At 37.4% G+C, this 20,326-nt stretch overlaps 1 protein-coding gene across 2 annotated transcripts in view; it reads left to right on the top strand.

The window, feature by feature from the left end:
• The window catches only part of KDM7A (lysine demethylase 7A), a 77,640-nt gene that overhangs the window by 23,263 nt on the left and 34,051 nt on the right, over positions 1-20,326 (top strand). The window contains exons 1-3 of one of the 2 annotated variants that reach the window (XM_060107784.1): positions 11,656-11,714; positions 11,998-12,083; positions 17,510-17,627. In XM_060107784.1, the coding sequence (XP_059963767.1) occupies position 12,083; positions 17,510-17,627 (119 nt within the window). In that variant the 5' untranslated portion in view covers positions 11,656-11,714; positions 11,998-12,082. Of the gene's footprint in view, positions 1-11,655; positions 11,715-11,997; positions 12,084-17,509; positions 17,628-20,326 lie in introns of those variants that run through there. The other variant, XM_060107783.1, reaches the window with a different exon arrangement.

Raw genomic sequence — 20,326 nt, 5'->3', positions numbered from 1 at the left:
TTTATATTGTCGTCCTCCCTCACCCTTATTAACAGATGTTCTTGAGTCAGCTGGTTGGAAATAATTCAGGAAGCCCTAGGACAGTTGGAAACATGAGCTGGCTATTAGAGGTAGAAAAACTATCTAATTTTCTGAGATTATTATGAACCAAAGGAATTTGGTTCAGAGTATGCACTTCATTCAAAATCCTTATTAAATATAGTTAAGCATATTATATGCCAGTAAATAGCTTTAATGTGTCAAAAAATAAAATCTTCAATGCCATACTTAACTTGTAAAGAAAAGCACTTAATTTTTTGAAAAGAGTTTTACATGTCAGCAAGAGAATAACAGAAGTTGGGTTTTTCTGAACCACAGATTTAATAAAAAACTACCAGGTTGATTTTCAGTGAAAATATTTCATATGCAAATTATTAATTTTTGCTTTAGCTGATAATTGATGATAAAGTATCTTAGGGTTAAAACACCACATAAAATGCAATTTAAAAGTGGAAATGCCTGTTGGCATCCTAGTACTTTTAGCAGGAATATCAACCTATTAAACTAATACCGGTTAGCAAAGTAAGATTTTTGGACCACCAAAACAGTTGTTCTACAGTTTCAATTCTGAACATTTTATGTTTATTAACTTAATTAATTTTCTTAACTTTGAGGGAGATACTGTCATTATCTCCATCCTTTCAGATGAGACCAAAAACAGACAGAGAAAGTTACCCAAAGGCGGCACATATAGGTAGTAGCCCAGGATTTTAACATAGGTAGACTGACTCCAGAGAACTCAACCGTCAAAAGGAATTAAAAATTGAAAAGGAATTATCTTCTTTTTCCCTTAAAGAATAGCCATTTGAGTGTCTAATTGTGCTCTGAAGAGGCGTCACTGAAGAAAAAAATATTAAGCTTAGTCATAAAGCCAAATTTCCTGCGTGGGCTCCAATCTCATAGGTAATAAGCCCAGAGCTGCATAAGCTATGATTGGTACCTAATAGAAGCATAATAATATTAATGGTTACTATTCATTACTTAATAATATTTACTGTACTATTTCTTATTATATGCTAAGCCATATGCTTTACATATTTACATACATTGTCCTATTTAATCCTAGGAGAACTCCTGCTCAGAGGAATTAAGGAAGTTGCTCAAAGTCAAAACTACTGGAGCTAGAAATCAAACCAAGTCTTTCTTTCTTTTTTTTTTTAAATTTATTTATTTTACTTACCTATTTTTGGCTGCATCGGGTCTTCGTTGCTGCACGCGGGCTTTTCTCTAGTTGCAGCGAGCGGGGGCTACTCTTCGTTGTGGTGCGTGGGCTTCTCATTGCGGTGGCTTCTCTTGTTGCAGAGCACAGGCTCCAGGCACGCGGGCTTCAGTAGTTGTGGCACGCGGGCTCAGTAGTTGTAGTTTGCGGGTTCTAGAGCACAGGCTCAGTAGTTGTGGCACACGGGCTTAGTTGCTCCGTGGCATGCGGGATCTTCCCGGACCAGGGCTCGAACCCGTGTCCCCTGCATTGGCAGGCGGATTCCTAACCACTGCACCACCAGGGAAGTCCCCAAACCAAGTCTTTCTAATTCCAAAATCTATGCATCCCACTGAAGCCAGTTGACAGCTGTTTTTCTGGTGGCATGAAACTAGACTGGGCAGTCCTTGCCTGGCTTATAGTTGTCCCAAGGCCTCAGCTGACCCTAGAGTTATGATATGAAAGGAAATATGAAGAGCAGGTTATAAACCACTACTCTGTATTCCTGGTGTTAATTCATCTCAAAGGCCACTTCGCACCCTCTTTGATGGTATTAGTGTGAGGCTTTGAGGGTTGCACAATGGATGACTCAGTCCTCTATGAAGAAGTCATAAAAATCGCCTTTGGGTAGAAAGATGAACTTTGAAACACAGGCGAAAACTTGCACTGAAGCAAAATTTTAAATGAATGAATTTCATTGCTACATCCTACTACCGTGTAAGGAAAGATGAGAAATCTACTAATTCATACACTGAAAGATCTTTCCCTTTTTTACCAACTGTGTTGCCTTTAGTTCCCATACCAAATTCTTAAAAAATTCAAGCAGAACACTTTTTTTTTAAGCTGCTTATAACTTTACCACAACAGATCAGTTTTAAAATAAGTTTTCAGCACAGTTAATAATCAACAGAAATTTACTGGGATCATCATGTTGAGAGGGCACTCTAAGTGGTCCTGAGAGAAGTCTTGAGCTCAACTCAGGAAATAGGGTGTGTAAAATAGCTCAATATTAGACATCAATGAGTGGAAATGTGTGTGAATAAAATGTTGCAGGACTTTCTATGGGGTGATCCAGTGATGTTTCACCAAGGAGGAGGAATTTGTGTTGAGCTTTGAAGCCTAGGTAGTGTAAGGTTCCTTGGTGAGGAATGGGGAGAACATTTGAAGCAGGAGGAATATCTAATGAAGTCCACTGGCAGGAAGATCTTAAAGAATTTGGCCACGTACTCTTCTAACACCAAGAGGAGGGAATATAAATGGGAGCATTATCCAAGCGGAAAAAAGAGAATGTTTGGCAGATCCCAGGGAATTCTGGCTAGTCATTAATTCAGTTCTGTTCTCGTTAAGTGTCAAAAAAAAAAAAAAAAAAAGCCAGCTAAGCAACAATTTCAGAAGATTAAGACAATAGAAAGTGCTAAAGTTGTCACTGTCCCACTCACCAAATGGCAATGAGGCTGTTCTTCTATAGATGGAAGCTATTCAGAAAAGGTCAGATTGTCACCCCTATAGGAAACCCCCACACACATACACACACACTCCCAATGGTCTAATAAACATTGAACATTTTGCCATTAGGAAAAAATGGAGCGATTTGTATATGAAGGAAAGTTTTATAAGAGAACTAAATGGAGTGAGAGACTAAAGGGGATTTGAAAGTTATTCTTTAAAAGTTTGCTTTCAGAGTTCTGCATTTTATGTGTCCTATTGCATTTGCTCTTAACATATCTGTTAAAGCTACAGTGACTCTAGAATTCTTTTTCTTTTTTTTTTTTTTTTTTTTTTCTTTTTGCGGTACGCGGGCCTCTCACTGTTGTGGCCTCTCCCGTTGCGGAGCACAGGCTCCGGATGCGCAGGCCCAGCGGCCATGGCTCACGGGCCCAGCCGCTCCGCGGCATATGGGATCCTCCCAGACCGGGGCACGAACCCGTATCCCCTGCATCGGCAGGCGGACTCTTAACCACTGCGCCACCAGGGAGGCCCTAGAATTCTTTTAATGGGGGCTGAGGGATGGGATAAGTTGTCCCCCTCCCTTTGCGAGAGAAACTGAAATGTATGTAGTAGTTCCTTTTAGTGCCGTCCAAAGATCTGAAATAACCTTCTTGGTCTAGGGGCATTTAATTTTTATGTTTAATTTGATTTTTTAAATTATATTTTATGTGATTAATATAAAGGATTGTTTTTCAGATTTACTAACTTATCAGATGTACTGTTTTTTATTAATTTACCAAATTTACCATTAAGTTCTGAAATTTTTTGATAAATGTAAGCTATCAATGTTTTGCCAGTTGATTAGAAGTGGTCAAAACCTGAGGATATCACTGACATTTTAGTAAAAGAGAGTATAGAGGTTGAGTGTGGAAGTGAAGAGCAGAAGCTGGAGAGAGGAGCCGTGGATCTTTGAGGATCATTAGCCAAGTTTTGCTGAAGTGTCCTTAATTAATTGGAATGTCCCTGTCTTCTCTTTCTTCCCTAAGCTTTATGGGAATCACCTATATATGTATCTTAGATATTCATATGTTAGTTTATGATGTATGCTGGTTTAGGTTTTCCAGGGTATATCCAACAATTTTTTCTCAATAATTCTTTTGGTGTAACCATCACTTTTTAAGCATAAGGAATGTGGCCATAGTCAAGGTATGACGAGACAAACCACGAGTTTCTAGAAGCGTCAAGTTGGCTTCTGTGGTCTTGAGTTTCTGTTCTGGTTGGAGTAGCACCTGTTACTGACACCTAATGAACCTCACTTCCAAAATCAGGGAAGTGTGGTTTGGAATTGTTTCACTGAATGTAGAGATAGATACCTTCTCACTTACCTCCAGGGACCCTTTTCTTTGCTCCATTTTAGCAACCTGCTGTTATTACACTTGTACCTTATCACTGTCATAGACTACACTACTTCAGAAACTTTAAATTCTGAACATTCCATTCTTTGAGCATCATCTCTGCCTCTTACAGATTGGTTGTTCAAGGCCTTCCACTGAGTCAGTGCTGAGAACACACTGAGACCCCCTAAGACCATCTCACCATCTTTCACTACCTTTTTCTGTCTTCATGCCCCTTTTGTCCAGTTTCGCTTTCATGGTTCATCATTGTATTTTCTCCCTGGTAAATATCCTCAACTCCCTTTCTAGTCTTTGCCTGCAAAACCCCAACTCTCGATGGACCCAAGCTCCACCTCTGGGCCTGCGCCACATGGTTGAACATTGCTAAGAAAACGAAAACAATCACACAGCTGTGCAGAGATGATTTCACTTGGAATTCATTATCACAGACCTCAGGTGGAGTCTTAGAGCTACCTAGCAGTGTTACTATTTCTTGGTCTTCATTCCTCAGATCGACTATTTTGTATTTCCTTTCCTCACACTGCTCTACCACTTTCCAGACTCGGCTGATTATCTCGCACTAAACTAAGCTGAGAAAACAGAAGCCTTCAGATTGTAGTGTGACATCCAATTCATCTATTTTTCTTTTGTCCCTCGTGCTTTTGGTGCTGGATCTAAGAAACCATTTTCTGATTCAAGGCCATGAAGATTTACTCCTATGCTTTATTTGAGGAGTTTTATAATTTTAGGTCTTACATTTACATATATGATCCATTTGAGTAAATTTTTATATATGGTGTGTGGTGGGGGTCCAACTGCATTCTTTTGCATGTATTTGTCTCAGTACCATTTGTTGAAAAGACTGTTCCCTATTGGATGATCTTGGCACCCTTGTTGAAAATCAGTTGATCCTAAATGGTAAGGGTTTATTTCTGGACTCTCAATTCTGTTCCATTGATCTGTATGTCAGTACCATACTGTCTTGATGACTGTAGCTTTGTAAGTAAGTTTTGAAATTGGGAAGTGTGAATACACTATCCAATGATTCTTAACCTTTTCTTTGGGTTACAGAAACCCTTTTGGGTGTCTTATAAAAAACCATGGACCCAGTAGGTTGTACATAAATAAGTAAAAAATTTTGCATGAGGTTTATTTTATTGGATTGGAAATTGATAGTTTTTCAGTTAGAAAAACTTTTTAAACAATTAGCATATTCACCTTTGCTTTCTGTGGAAATAAATGAAGTATATCTAAATTGGACAGATAAAACCAAAGAAATTTCCATTCTATAGAAGTAAATTGCAAGTACTTGATTCAGTTACACGGATTGAATATTCAAATGGAAATGTTATTTTTGACAACTGGTTTTGACTTTTTTTTTTTTTGTCTTGATGGCATCAAACTCTACTCAGACTCCCAAAGACATTATGGAAGCAAATGTACTGGAGTCCTCAAATGAGAACAGGTTTATTTTGGGGTATCCACAGATCTTTAAGATACATTGTTTTTTGATATTTTGCTGTAGTTGTTAGATTAATTCAAGGTTTTTGTTTGCTTAATCTTTTTATATGATTGTAGATAGAATTTTATCCTTAAAAGTATTTTAATTGTAGGGCCTCCCTGGTGGCGCAGTGGTTGGGAGTCCGCCTGCCGATGCAGGGGATACGGGTTCGTGCCCCGGTCTGGGAGGATCCCATATGCCGCGGAGCGGCTGGGCCCGTGAGCCGTGGCCGCTGGGCCTGCGCGTCCGGAGCCTGTGCTCCGCAACGGGAGAGGCCACAACAGTGAGAGGCCCACATACCGCAAAAAGAAAAAAAAAAAAAAAAAAGTATTTTAATTGTAAAAGAACACAGAAAAGTGTCTAAAACATAAATATATAACTTAATGAATGATTATAAAACATATACCCTTGTAATAACAACCACCCAGGATCCAGATACCTCCCCCCAATCCTTTCCAGATCACAACTCCCTAGAGGAATCTGTGATCCTACTGTTATGATCTATCTCTGCTTTTCTTTATAGTTTAATCCCTAAACACTGTACTTCAGCTTTGCCTGGCTTTAAACTTTATGAACAAATAGAATATATTGTATATATTCTTGTCTTTTTTTTTTAACATAATATTGACATTCATATAATTCATTCAGTTATTGCATGGGTCGATAGTTCTTTCATTTTTATTATGCAGAATTCCATTGTGAGAATATACTGTAGTTTATGCATTTTACTGTTAATGGACTATTAGAAATAATGATTCTGTAACCTTTCCTGCATAGTGTCCTTGTGCACACGTGCATGAGTTTCTCTAAGGTACATGTACCTAAAAGAGGAATCGCTTGGTCATAGAATATAGGATTCTTCAGTTCTTTTACAAAATTGTTTTCCAAAATGGCCGTACCAAATTTACTCCAGCCAGTGGTATATGAGTTTCCATTGCTCCACATCATCTTCAACATTTGGTATCAGTAGACTTTTTAGTTTTAGCCAATATGATGAGCATATTGTGGTTTTAGTTTGCATTCCTCCAGTTATTTATGAGGTTACATATATTTTCATGTGTATATCAGTCACTTGTATTTCCTTTTATTGTGTGCCTAGTTACATCTTTTGTTCATTTTTTTTTTTTACTGGGTTCTTCTTTCCTTCTTTCTTGCCTTCTTTCTCTCCTCCTTTCCTTTCCCTCCTCTCCCCTCCCCTCTCCTATTGATTTGTAGGAGTTTATTATACTGTGGGTGTAATTCCTTTGGTGGTTATCTCTATTGTAACGTCTTCTCCCACTCTGGCTTATCCTTTCATTCTTTATAGTTTAATGAACTATATATTTTAGTATAATTAAAGTTACCAGTTTTTCCCCTTATGGATAGTAGTACATTTTACGTTTTGATTAAGACAACACTTCCTACCACAAAGTCATAAAGATATTTTGATTTTATGTTATACAACCTTTGTAGTTTTCCTTTCACGTGTGTTTTCATGCGTGTTTCTAATCTATTTTGGAATAAATTTTTATGTTGTGAGATAGGTGTCTAATTTCATTTTTTCCCCATACAGATATATAAATGGAGTCTCAGGACCTCCTACAGAAAAGTCTGTCCTTGCTGCATAAGTGTCCACATATGCCTGGGTCTGTCTGGGGGCTCTTGCATCAGTTTTGTATTACCTTCATTCCTACAACTTTAAAATATGTCTTGATACCTGGTAGAGTTTGCTTTTTTCTCCCCCCGCCCCACAAGAATGCCTTACGTATCCTTGGTTCTTTATGTTTCCATATCAGTTTTACAGTCAGCCTGTCAAGTTCTACAGATTTTGACTGGGATTAAATTGAATCTATAAATCAATTTGAGGAGAATTAATATCTTTACATATTACACTTCAAATCCATGATCATGATGTATATCTCCATTTATTTAGGTCTTCTTTAAAGTCTCTTAATAATGTGTTATAATTCTCCTTAAAGGGGTCTTTGCATAGTTTTTGTTAAATTCCAGCATACTTGACATTTTTTTTTGCAGTTGTGGATGATGTTTTATTTCAATTTTTAGCTTTATAATGTTGCTATATGGATATATGATTACTTTTTATGTGCTGGTATTGTATCTAGCAACCTTTCTTTTTATTGATTTTTGTAATTTATCCACAGATTCTTTTTCATTTTCTACATGTGTAACCACAGCATTTGCAGTAGCAGCTTTGTTTTTTCTTTTCCAATCTCTGTACCTTTTAATTCTTTTTCTTATTTTACTACACCAGGATAAGTTTCATTAGAAGTGGTAGCATTGTTTTGTTCTTATCTCAAAGAGACTGCTCTCGTCTTATTTGCGTAGGAGTTTTATAAGTACCCTTTACCAGATTTTGGAAGTATCCTTGTAGTCTTAATTTTCTAAGGGTTTTTTTTTTTTTTTGCTTTTTAATCATAAGTAAATGTTGAATTTTATCAGATACTTGTCCTGCTTCTTTTTAAACGGTCATATGGTTTTTTCTTTTAATCTGTTAATGTGGCAAATTTCACAGATTAAATTTTTTAGTGTTAAAACCACCTTGCATTCCTGAGATAGACCAAACTTGCTATTTGCATCTTTGCTCATAAATGAGAGTGACTTATAATCTTCCTTTCTTGTATCATCCTTTCCAAGTTTTAGTATCAAGGTCATGCTATCATAAAATGAGTTAGGAAGTAAGTCTTTTTTTCCTACTTGCTGGTGCAAATTTTATATAATATTGGAATTATTTATTTCTTTAATATTTGCTAGAACTTGCTTTTTTTATTTTTATTTTTTTTATAAGGAAATATCACCTCACTCCTGTAAGGATGGCTATTATTAATTTAATTTATTTATTTTTGCTGTGTTGCGTCTCCGTTTCTGTGCGAGGGCTTTCTCTAGTTGTGGCAAGCAGGGGCCACTCTTCATCGCGGTGCGCAGGCGCCTCTCACTATGGCGGCCTCTTGTTGCAGAGCACAGGCTCCAGACGCACAGGCTCAGCAGTTGTGGCTCACGGGCCCAGTCGCTCCACGGCATGTGGGATCTCCCCAGACCAAGGCTCGAACCCGTGTCCCCTGCATTAGCAGGCAGACTCCCAACCACTGCGCCACCAGGGAAGCCCTAGAACTTGCTTTTGAGGCCTGGGATTTTTTTTTTTTTTTGGAGGGAGGGATAATTTTTAATATAAGTAACAATTTTAGGACTCTTCAAATATTTTTTTTCTTTGTGACCCAGGTTTACCTGTCATTATATTTTCTAATCTTTTAGCATAAAATTGTTCATAATACCCTCTTTTGCATTTAGCATGTATAGAATCTATAGTTTTCTTCCTCTTTTCATTCCTACCATTGTTTATTTATGTTTTATCTCATTTTTCTTGAGCTTGCTAGAGGTTTACAAGTCTTTTCAAGGAATCAATTTTTGGCTTCAGTGCTCTATTGTATGTTTGTTTGCCGTGTCATCAGTTCTGTTCTTTTAGTTTTCCTTCTGTCTGTATTTTTAAGGTTTATTTTGCTATTCTTTCTGTAACTTTTTGAGGTAGATGTTTATTAGTTCATTAATTTTAGCCTTTATTATGATTTATCTTTTGACTTGGGTTATTTAGAATATTATTTCTTTCTTTCTTTTTTTTTTTTTTTTTTTTGCAGTATGTGGGCCTCTCACTGCTGTGGCCTCTCCCGTTGCGGAGCACAGGCTCTGGGCGCGCAGGCTCAGTGGCCATGGCTCACGGGCCCAGCCGCTCTGCAGCATGTGGGATCTTCCCGGACCGGGGCACGAACCCGCGTCCCCTGCATCAGCAGGTGAACTCTCAACCACTGCACCACCAGGGAAGCCCTAGAATATTATTTCTTAATTTCTAAACACATGAAGATTTTCTAGTTAACTTTTTGTCATTGCTTTCTATCTTGAACTGTGGCCAGAGAATTTCTGATTTCAGACCTTCAAATTTGATTGTGGCCCAGTATATGATCACTTGTTACGAATGGTCCATGTGTGCTTGAGAAGAAATGTGTGTTCTATGGATGTTGGGTATAGGATTCTATAAATGTTCATTAGGCCATGTTTTTTTAATCCTGCAGTTCAAATCTTGTATATTTCATAGATTTTTGTTTTTCCTGTTTATTCTATCAGATACTGAGAGAATTGTCAAAATCTCCACTACTGTTTTGTCTTCCTGGTGAATTGAAATTTTTATCATTATAAAGTAAACATGTTTATCTCATATTTTTTGCTTTAGATTCTGTGTTGCTTAATATAGCCGTACTTTCTTTTGATCACTATTTTTGTGGCATTTATTTGCCCATCCTATTACTTTCAGTCTTTCTGTATCCTTGTTTTATGTCTCTTATAACCAGCAAATTGTATTGTTTAAGTCCAGCCATATAATCTGTCTTTTAACTTGAGCATTTAGTCCGTTTGCATACAATATAATTACTGATATATTTGAATTTATACCTTATTTTGGTCATTTTGTTTCTTTTTCTCTTTTTCCTCCCCTCCTCTTTTTAATCACCCTCTGCCCCCAACTAGTTTGGGAGCTATGCTCTCTGTTTCTGTTCTTTTAGTTATCTCCCAAGAAATTATAATAGGGGTCCTCAACTCATTATTATTGAAGTCTAACAGTAATCATTACCTTCTCTTTCCTTCTAGTATAAGTGCCTTGGGACCCTGTAACTCTATTTGTCCTCTCCTGACTCAAATGCTGCTATTGTCATGTGTTTTAGCTCTTTGTATATATATTTAAACCTCACATGACATTATTTGTTTTATGTAGTCAGTGTTTATGTAAATTTACCCACATATTTATTACTCTACTTTTCTTAGCTTTTCCATTTTTCTTGCATCCCAGACCTCTCTGTGATCGTCTTCCTTCTGCCAGAAGTACATCTGTTGGCATTTTCTTTACTGTGGGTTGGCTGGAGGTGAACTCTCAGTTTTTGGTTGTACAAATACTTACCCCCCCCCCCTCCTTCTTGAAACACATTTTAACTGAATATTGAATGCTTGGTTAATATTTTAGGTTAGCAGATATTTTCTTTAAGCCCATGTAAGATATTCTAATGTGTTCAAGTTTCCATTATTGCTTTGAGAAGTCTCTCATCCTTGCAAGTAACCTGTGCTTTTTTTCTTCTTATGGATTTGAAATTTTCTGACTTTGTTTTTCTGCAGTTTTACTATGATGTGATTAGATGTAGACTTTTTATTCATCCTGCTTGGGATACGTTGGGTTTCTTAAATCTGGAGATCAATGTCTTTCATTATTTCTGCAAATTTTTAACTGTTAGCTCATAATATTGCTTCTACCCCTATTCTCTCTTTACCTTCTGAGGCTGTGGTTAAATGTATGTTATACACTTTTTCATTTTATCCTTCATGGGTCTTGCAGTCTTGTTTGTATTTCCCACTGTCTTATTCTCTCTGCTACATTCTGAATAATATGCCTGTCATCCATTTCACTAATTTTCTCTTCCACTGTTACACCTGTCAACTGATGCCCCAAAATTCTGTGTTAGGTCTGCTTTGGTTCTTTTTCAAGTACTAGTTATGGTTGTGTTTTTGTTCTGAAACTTTTTGGGAGTACAAACATGTATAAATTTTTACCCTAATAAGTTATTTGGGAAGTGAGCAAAGCTGCTGTGGTCTTTCTTTGATGAACTACTCCTGTTTTCAAGATGTCACTATGTAGTTTTATCAGTTCTTAGGTGGGTCCCTTAAACTTTATTTTTATTTAAGTGCTACTGCTGTATAATCCATGATATGGAGTATTCCATATACAGTGCCTCAGACTCATTTAACTGGTTAATTAGGGATATGAGACCTAAAGCAGAACTGTTAAGACTCAGTGCTCTCACCACGTCAGTGATGTTACCCAAATTTACTAATCACCTCTGCTGATGACAGCCATATTTTAAAGTTAAGTGGTGTTTTAGTCTGCTCAGGGAGGAGAGAAGGAGAGGAGAGAGAAGAGAGGGGAGAGAGGGGGTATGTGAGCTCTGTGGTGTCTCTTCTTATAGGGACACTAATCCTATTGGATTAAGGCTCCAATCCTTATGACCTCATTTAACCTTAATTGCTTCCTTCTTAGAGGCCCTATCTACCAATACAGTCACACAGGAGTGTACAGCTTCAGCATGTGAATTTTGGAGGGACCCAAACGTTTAGTCCATAACAGGTAGTATTTACATAATGGTTTGAGGGTTTTATGGTTTATAATTATGTTACTTCTGCTGTCTCTACTGCTGCTAGTAGTGAATCACTTCCCGCATATTCAACCTCACAATTATTCAGCAAGTATGTAAGGAAGAGAATTAAATTTATTCTTGCATGTGTTTCTGTACTTTACAAAGTTTACTGGGGAGGTTGTACATTTCTCAGCTAAATTCTAACCAATCTGTTACAGTTAAGTGAAACTCTTCACCTGATTTACACATTGGCTTTATTTCTCTTTATCTTAGCTGTGTTGGAGTAGAAGAACATCATGCTGTGGACATTGACCTGTATCACTGTCCCAACTGTGCAGTTCTCCATGGTTCCTCCTTGAGTAAGTACTAGACGCTTAAATAAAAATGGAAGTTTAGAACTTAATATGTACATGACAATACTTTAACGATACTCTGACTAGTTATACTATACCCACCAAGAACTATAAGGAAGCTTTTTCTGAAGATGTTGAGAATACAGTTTTTGTTTGAATTATTAAATAACTTATTTAACAAGTCAAAACATGAAGTGAAAAAAATACTATCCTTCTTAATTGCCAGTGCAAAGCCCCCAAACTCAAATACATATTTTCAAAGCTTTCAATGTGAGAAACGCAATAAAGTAAAATTTTTCTGATTCTGGCTGTTTTTATCTCTATAAATTAAAAAAAAAAGAATGGTAACTAGACTTACTGTAGTGATCATTCTGAAGTGTATAGAAATATTGAATCAGTATGTTGTGTACTAGGAACTAACATAGTGTTGTTGGTCATTTATGTTTCAAAGACAAATAAACAGACTCATAGAAAAAGAGGTCAGATTTATGGTGACCAGAAGCAGGGATGGTGGAGAGGATTTGATAAAGATGGTCAAAAGGTACAAACTTCCAGTTATAAGATAAATAAGCACTAGGGATGTACAACACGATAAATATGATTAATACTGCTGTATGTTCTTTATGAAAGTTGTTAAGAAAGTGGCTCCTAAGAGTTCTCATCACAGGAAAAAAAATTTTTTTCCTATTTCACTTATTTTGTATCTACACGAGATGACGGATGTTCACTAAACTTATTGTGGTCATAATTTCATGATGTATGTCAGTCAGATCATTATGCTGTATAACTTAAACTTATTCAGGGCTGTATGTCAATTATATCTCAATAAAACTGGAAGAAGAAGAAAAAATCTTCCAGTACTATTTGCGACAGTGAACAGTATAGGATAAGACTTTAATGCACACACGTGCATTATACTTTTAGGAGAAAATTAGGGCACTGATATGCTTAAGTACTACTTCTGTTGTCTGAATTAGGTCATGCTGTTGAGTATGGCCTAGAGTCCTGCCCAGCTATCCTCTGTGATGGAAGCAACTTCCCCACAGTCCCTGTCCCACGGAAGGCAGAGGCCAGACCAAGTCTTTGCCTGCACTCTTCTTCTTGAGGGGTGAGGGCATGGGCAGGGAACCTCACGCGTCCTCTGGAGTACACCAACAACACATACAAAATGATATTATTGTTAGCCTTTTACAGATGCTTTAGAGGAATAGATGGGAATATTAATTGTTGTACAAATATGAGAGTAGAGAAGAGATTTTAAAGCCTTTGGATTGTAACTATTTCTTTTCTTAAAAATTTAGACTGCATGCTAGCTTTTTTGTGTTCATAAAGTTAAAGAGAAAAACTGTAGACTTAGTCATTTTAGAACTGAACTTTTCCCGAACATACCTTGATACACACCTGGGTCAGATGTAGGTAGCCTATACAGCCTCTTTATTTTGAATGCAGCCTTTCTCCTAATACTTTTTTAAAATAGAAATTTTGTTCTGAGGTTATGGGCAAGTGATTTTTTCAAAAGAGACTTAGGAGCAACTGACTGCTTATCTGTTTTGTTAGAAATATTAAAAATTTATCAGTTTCTTTCTAAGAGATTTAACAAATTAAGCTATATGAATGTATTAAATTTTTTTTTGTAAAATACAGATTATCCTTTTTGTTAGTTACACAGTATAAAATTTGAGGTTAGCAAATTGGTAAAATTGTTACATGTATAATTGACTAATTTGTTAATATAAATGTTTTTAAAGGTTCTTATTTTGTGTAGCACTGAAGTATGTAGTATATAACTTGAAATAATTATTGACCAAGTGTAATTCTTTGAGGAAATAAGTAATACTAGGTTGTTATGTCAAGAAGGGAAACAGAACTAAAATGTAAGTTTCAATTTAGAATTTAAGTAAATAACCCCAAAATGAAATAATTTGAATTTAATTTCCATGAAATGTTAAAGGGGTTACTATGAATCAGAATAATGTAGTGTTTAAAACACCATTGCAGGGACTTCCCTGGTGGTCCAGTGGTTAAGACTTCACCTTCCAATGCAGGGGGTGTGGGATCGATCCCTGGTCAGGGAGCTAAGATCCCACATGCCTCACAACCAAAAAACCAAAGCATAAAACAGAAGCAATATTGCAACAAATTCAATAAAAACTTTAAAAGTGGTCCACGTTAAAAAAAAATATTAAAAAAAAGAAAACACTACTAATGTAATGCACTCTATTTTCTTTTTGCCTATATGATTTAATTTTTTTAAAAGCTTGTCATGCTCACTAAATTGATTTCACAATCCATAATGGATCATGACCTGCATTTTGAATAACAATACTTCAGAGAGAAGCTTGACTGTTGCTTGCCCTGTCGTATGCTTCTCACCCTTGAATAACGTAAGATCAGGCATTGGCTGTCTTCTGGGCAAAAGTCCAACTCGAAGTACCTTTAGGAAAATGCCCAAGATCCAGGAATCTGTTTTATCTTGATTTAAGACTCCACTGCCCCTCACCCCTCACCCTTGCCCCTAATTTGGGTCATACCTTTTGGTCTTAAGCCTCTTTTGCTTGCCACCAACGATTTCCTGTTTCTTTGAGAGCTCCCCAGGAATCCTTACTACAGATACCATCGAGACAGTATAATATCCATAAGTATGGTGAATTTAGACTTTACCCTCCTAATGGGAATTAAGAACTCTGTTCGAGGTCCAGTGTCAAAAAACCCAGCCTGATACTTAAACACATATTCTCAGTGCTCCTCAGGCACATGCAGTCGAAACTCAAAATTCTCTCTCGATTCCCTATGACCACTATTAAAATATTCTTTCACTGGCCTCCTTCCTTTAAGAAATTCAGTCAGCTCTTTCAGCGACTGATTTTATGTGTTAAGGATGTTGGCCCAACAGGACAGTGTAGCCTTCTGTTAACATCCTGCAAGTCAGCACATTTAAAAGAAAAGAAAAGTAATTGGCAGCTTATTGGTTGCCCCAGGCACTATGCTAAGAAAGACTAGACCTATGTTTTCTCTTTTGCTATTTGTAACACCTTGATGTGAGAAAAATTATCTTACTAGGTCTTTCATGTAGCTATTTGGCAGAGCTGGAGTTTGAACCCATAGCTGTCCAATCCCAAATCTGTTTGAATTCTAATCTGTTCCGCCAAAATGAAAATTAAAACAGTGTAACATCATCGTTTATTTTCAAATGGGCAGTCTGTTCTTTCTCCCTCTTTTTCTCTTTTTCCCTCGCTCCCTCCCACTGTTGACCTGGGGCTTTTCAAATAGGCTGCTCATACATATTGGTAAGAATGTGAGTTACTTACCACTTTTCTGGAGGCAGGCTTGCAATATATAGCAAGAAACAGATTTATGTATATAAATATTAATATTAATTTCATCTTTATTTAAAGATGCATCTACATTTACATCTTAAAATTCTAGGCTGCCTTTAAATTGTTTTTGAATATTTAATAAGGAGAAAATGCCCATGATAAGAAAGGTAAGCAGGATAAACATTATGATCCCAGTTGAAAATAAAATGGGGTTATGTATCTATATATTTGTAGGGAAAAAAATGCCTGGAATGAAATACCCTTGAATTTTAGAATTGATTTTAAGTGAGAAAAAAAAACCAGTAACACACAAAGGACACCTTAATGGTATTTTCTAGGAAGGTTGCTTAATGATTGTCAGTTTTTCCGTGACGTTTTTAAAAAACGGGATTTACTCTCTTCCATCTTGGGGGTCTGACTGCCATAAATTACTTGAGAATCTTGTTTTAGACTCTTAGATATGAATAAGCCTGATTTCCACCCCTATTGATTATTTAGTGTGACTTCTTATCCATATGAGGATCCAGCATTATTTTATTATTATGATCTTTGTAAGGTGAAGGATTTGAAATAACTTAGACTCATAGAGTTGTGTCCTTCCCCCAAGGTTTTATTATGAAAATGTTCAAACATACAGGAAAAGTTGAAAGAATTTTACAGTGAGTTCCTCTAAACCCACCATCTAGATTCCACTATTAACATTTTACATTACTTGCTCTATCTCATATCTGTCTGTGTAACTGTCCCACTGTCTATCCACCTTATTTTTTGATTCATTCCAAGTAAGTTATAGACGTCAGTACATTTCCCAGAATCATGGAGGTTTTAGGCTTAAAAGTGATTTTCAAACTTAAAAGAAAAAAAAAAAGTAAAACTGAAATCTTACATTGATACCACACAAAAGACATGTAGGTGGTGCCCCTCTGGGGGAGAGAGGAATGAGGTCCAGAGCTCCTACCTCAGCCTCTTCTCCACCTTCCCTTTTATTAAGGGTTCCTCAACACAGTCTGAAAAACTGTACTCATTCCCTTCATTTCCACATTGAGGAAACTGGACCCAGACATGTTAAAGAGATTTGCCCGAGGTTGCAGAGCAAGTTATGACTAATCTAGGAGTCAAAGCCAAGTGTCCTGATTTTGGTTGCTGTGCTTATTCAAGATTGTAGCCTCCGGGGCTTCCCTGGTGGCGCAGTGGTTAAGAATCCGCCTGCCAGTGCAGGGGACACGGGTGCGAGCCCTGGTCCCAGAGGATCCCACATGCCGCAGAGCAACTAGGCCCGTGCGCCACAACTACTGAGCCTGCGCTCTAGAGCCCGCAAGCCACAACTACTGAAGCCTGCGCGCCTAGAGCCCGTGCTCTGCAACAGGAGAAACCACCGCAGTGAGAAGGCTGTGCACCGCAACGAAGAGTGGCCGCCGCTTGCTGCAGCTAGAGAAAGCCCACACACAGCAACGAAGACCCAATGCAGCCAAAAATAAATAAATAAATAATAAATTAAAAAAAAGAAAAAAGATTGTAGCCTCCCAGAGCTGTAGAATCACGGGATCTGAGTGTTAGAACTGACCATAAGTTAGTTATTCTGTCATCTTACTTGTCCTCCTTCCGTTACGATGCAGTCACCTGCTATTCTTTGTGTCAGTGTAACCGTGCTTATTTTGGGCATAAATCTTGACATAAAAGAGAAGGGAACTGTGCTGTTAAAATAGATTTCTGACGTGGGATCCAAGGCCCTGTCCTGAGGGGATGATTTGGATGATCCATAAAAATCGTATTATGACCTAATGTTCTAGTGAAAATCATGATTTTAAATAATTGTGAGATTTTATATGTGTAAATGTGGATATTATAAAAGGCTCAATCTGCTAATTTGAATTTGTTGATTTAATTTTAAAATCATTTTTGAAATAAAAAGATTTTTTAAAACCCACAGTTAATTGCCTATAATTGCAGCATTAAATTTTACTTCTTCAGCCTTAGAAATGCATTAAAAAATGTGAGTATTATTGTACTTGACAATTGTTGTTTCTGATTATATAGACTATAATTGATTATAGAAAGTACATAGTACCACCAGTTACAAAAATGCTTTCTTCTTTTAATCTTCTAAAATTCCAGTGAAAAAGAGGAGGAACTGGCACAGGCACGACTACACAGAAATTGATGATGGTTCCAAACCAGTGCAGGCTGGAACTAGAACTTTTGTGAAGGAATTACGTTCTCGAGTCTTCCCAAGGTAGGAAAGCTGTTATGACCAAAGAACATTTAAGAATGTTACCCAGTAAGGTGACATTATCTAAAGCAGCGTTTTCAAACTTCAGGTTGCAAGCCATTATTATTCTTAATCAGCTTTTTACTTTTTGAAAATAAAACAGAATAGAAAATATTGGTACATTGCAAGTAATAGGAGTAAAGAAGCATAGTTTCATGGAAGCTTTGTTATGTGCATGTGTACTGGATTACTGGGTAAAAATGTATTTAACTGTAGGCCTCAGTCCAAAAAGTGTGAAAGACACTGATCTAAGGCACTTATGCCCGTGCTTCGTTCCTTATGTTGTGCAGCTGCTGCTTCTCTTTCTCCTTCACCTCACTTACACCTATTTTCATACTCTGCTTTTTTCTTATGTTATTTTCCTATCTGCCTCCACCCTACATCTGCCAGAAGTCCCCACAACCATTGCTTAGCCTCTGGTGGCAACAGGACTAGGCTTTTTTATTTTTTTTAAAGATAATGGAAAGTATTTGAGTTATCTGTGGCTCAAAGAACAAATGTCAAACGCATTATACAGCATTTCACCATGCTAATTTAGATCATTTCCTGCTCGCTGCCTGACATCTATTTAAAGTGATAATGCTTAATAGGCTTTTTACACGAGATCATATCCAGGCTGGTTAAAAAGGGGAAGCACAATTTAAATTTCAATCACAATATCACCTGCAGCCTATTATGGAATTATTTCAGATCTTGTAACTATAAAACCCTTGCTATTCCGTCATAGTCCTTAGGATACCTGGCCGTTCCCCTCCCGTAAACAGAAACATAAATGTTAAGCAGCTACTGTTGGTTCCCTCACATACTGAGAGAAAAATAAAATACATGAAACACAGTGATTTCCACGTGATTTTTGTGATATTAAAGGCCTTATTCTCAAATATTCTCCTTTATCAGTTTCAAAGTCATTGGAGAAATGCCTGTTTATGTTCATTGATTGATTTGGAGCCCAGGGCCAGAGTTTTCAGCCAGGTTCTATGGGCTGACTTCAGAGAGGCTTGTGAGTTTCCTAAAATTGTATAAACAGTTGACATGTTGACATGTGAATGTGAATTTTTCAGGGAGAGGAGCCTTAGCTTTCGGGGGTTTTTTTTGTTTTTTTTTGCGGTACGCGGGCCTCTCACTGCTGTGGCCTCTCCCGTTGCGGAGCATAGGCTCCGGACACGCAGGCTCAGCGGCCATGGCTCACGGGCCCAGCTGCTCCGCGACATGTGGGATCCTCCCGGACCGGGGCACGAACCCGTGTCCCCTGCACCGGCAGGCGGACTCTCAACAACTGCGCCACCAGGGAAGCCCAGCTTTCGTTTTTAAAAATAGGTTTGTAACCCAAAAGTGTAGTGTTAAAAGTCCTGGCCCAGTGATTCCCGTGGCTTCTCGGCCGAAGTATTAAACACAGATGTGAGCAGGTTCCAGAGGCGGTCACAAGTGTCCACACTGTACTCACCACTAGTTAAAGGTCTTTGGTTTTATTTAATGTAACTCCATAAACCTCCACATCATTTAAAACCATGGCAGGGTGACAATAATTAACTAAATTATACATACTTAATGTGATTGATATAGAAGTGTATAAAATAAAGTGAAGTGAACTCCAACTGTCTACCCCGACCCCCCCCCTTTAAGACAAAGTCTTTTGAGACCCTTTTTTACATAAATGATAACTTTTAAAACAATTATGTGTATAGGTGTATGGATGTATATATACATCTAATTTTAACAAAGAAAATGGGGTTACGTTATGCATATGTTGTGCAACTTGCTTTTTTTACTGTTATGTTTAATAGATATCTTTCTGTATGTATACACAAATTTACCTCACTCCTTAACTGCTGTGTAGTATGCAATTGTGTGTGTGTTGTGTGTATGTATATATATCCTGTAATTTACTTAACTGTCCCGCTATGGTGTATGTTTAGTTTGTGTCCAGTTTTTTCCTCTTGTAAGTAATGATGTGCCTGTATTTTTAAGCACTTGTATCTACATATTTTTGATCAATGGGGGGAGGTAAAGCACCCGACATTTAAGATGGAGGAGTACAGGTGATTTAAGATTCTCCCTTAGGGATATGGGAACATATGTATATGTATAACTGATTAAATTTGTTATAAAGCAAAAAAATAAATAAATAAAAATTAAAAAAAAAAAAAAGATTCTCCCTTAGGTTGGAGTTTAAGGAATTGTTAAATTCTCAGAGGTTGGGGAAGAAGGAACACTTGTGGATGCTTATGGGGAAAATAAAAGGCAGTACAGAACTCAGTGAGTCCGGTGAAGGAGCTCTGAGCCCTCCACTTACAAGACTATCCAAGAAAAGTCTGTCTTGATTTTTTTAGGCCTTAAACTGACCTTCTGTTATTGAGAAGGTGGGACGATCTGAGCTCAGTAATTCAGAGACCCAGTTTCTCCTGTCTTCTCCTTGACACCTAGGCTACAGATGACATCAAGACTGTTAAGATCTGACTGTATAAATGGCAACTGTTGTGTTTAACCTATGATGCAAGTGTTGCACTTAACTTTGAATGTATAGCAGCTGCATTCTGTGAGAAATTGGAAGATAAAATCTAGAATATCCCCATTTAAAGAGATCTTTAGGGTTTCCCTGTTGGCGCAGCGGTTGAGAATCTGCCTGCTAACGCAGGGGACTCGGGTTCGAGCCCTGGTCTGGG

This window comes from Mesoplodon densirostris, chromosome 9 (assembly GCF_025265405.1).
Source record: "Mesoplodon densirostris isolate mMesDen1 chromosome 9, mMesDen1 primary haplotype, whole genome shotgun sequence".
Classification (NCBI taxonomy): Eukaryota; Metazoa; Chordata; class Mammalia; order Artiodactyla; family Ziphiidae; genus Mesoplodon; species Mesoplodon densirostris.
This window is presented reverse-complemented; position numbering and strand designations above follow the sequence as displayed.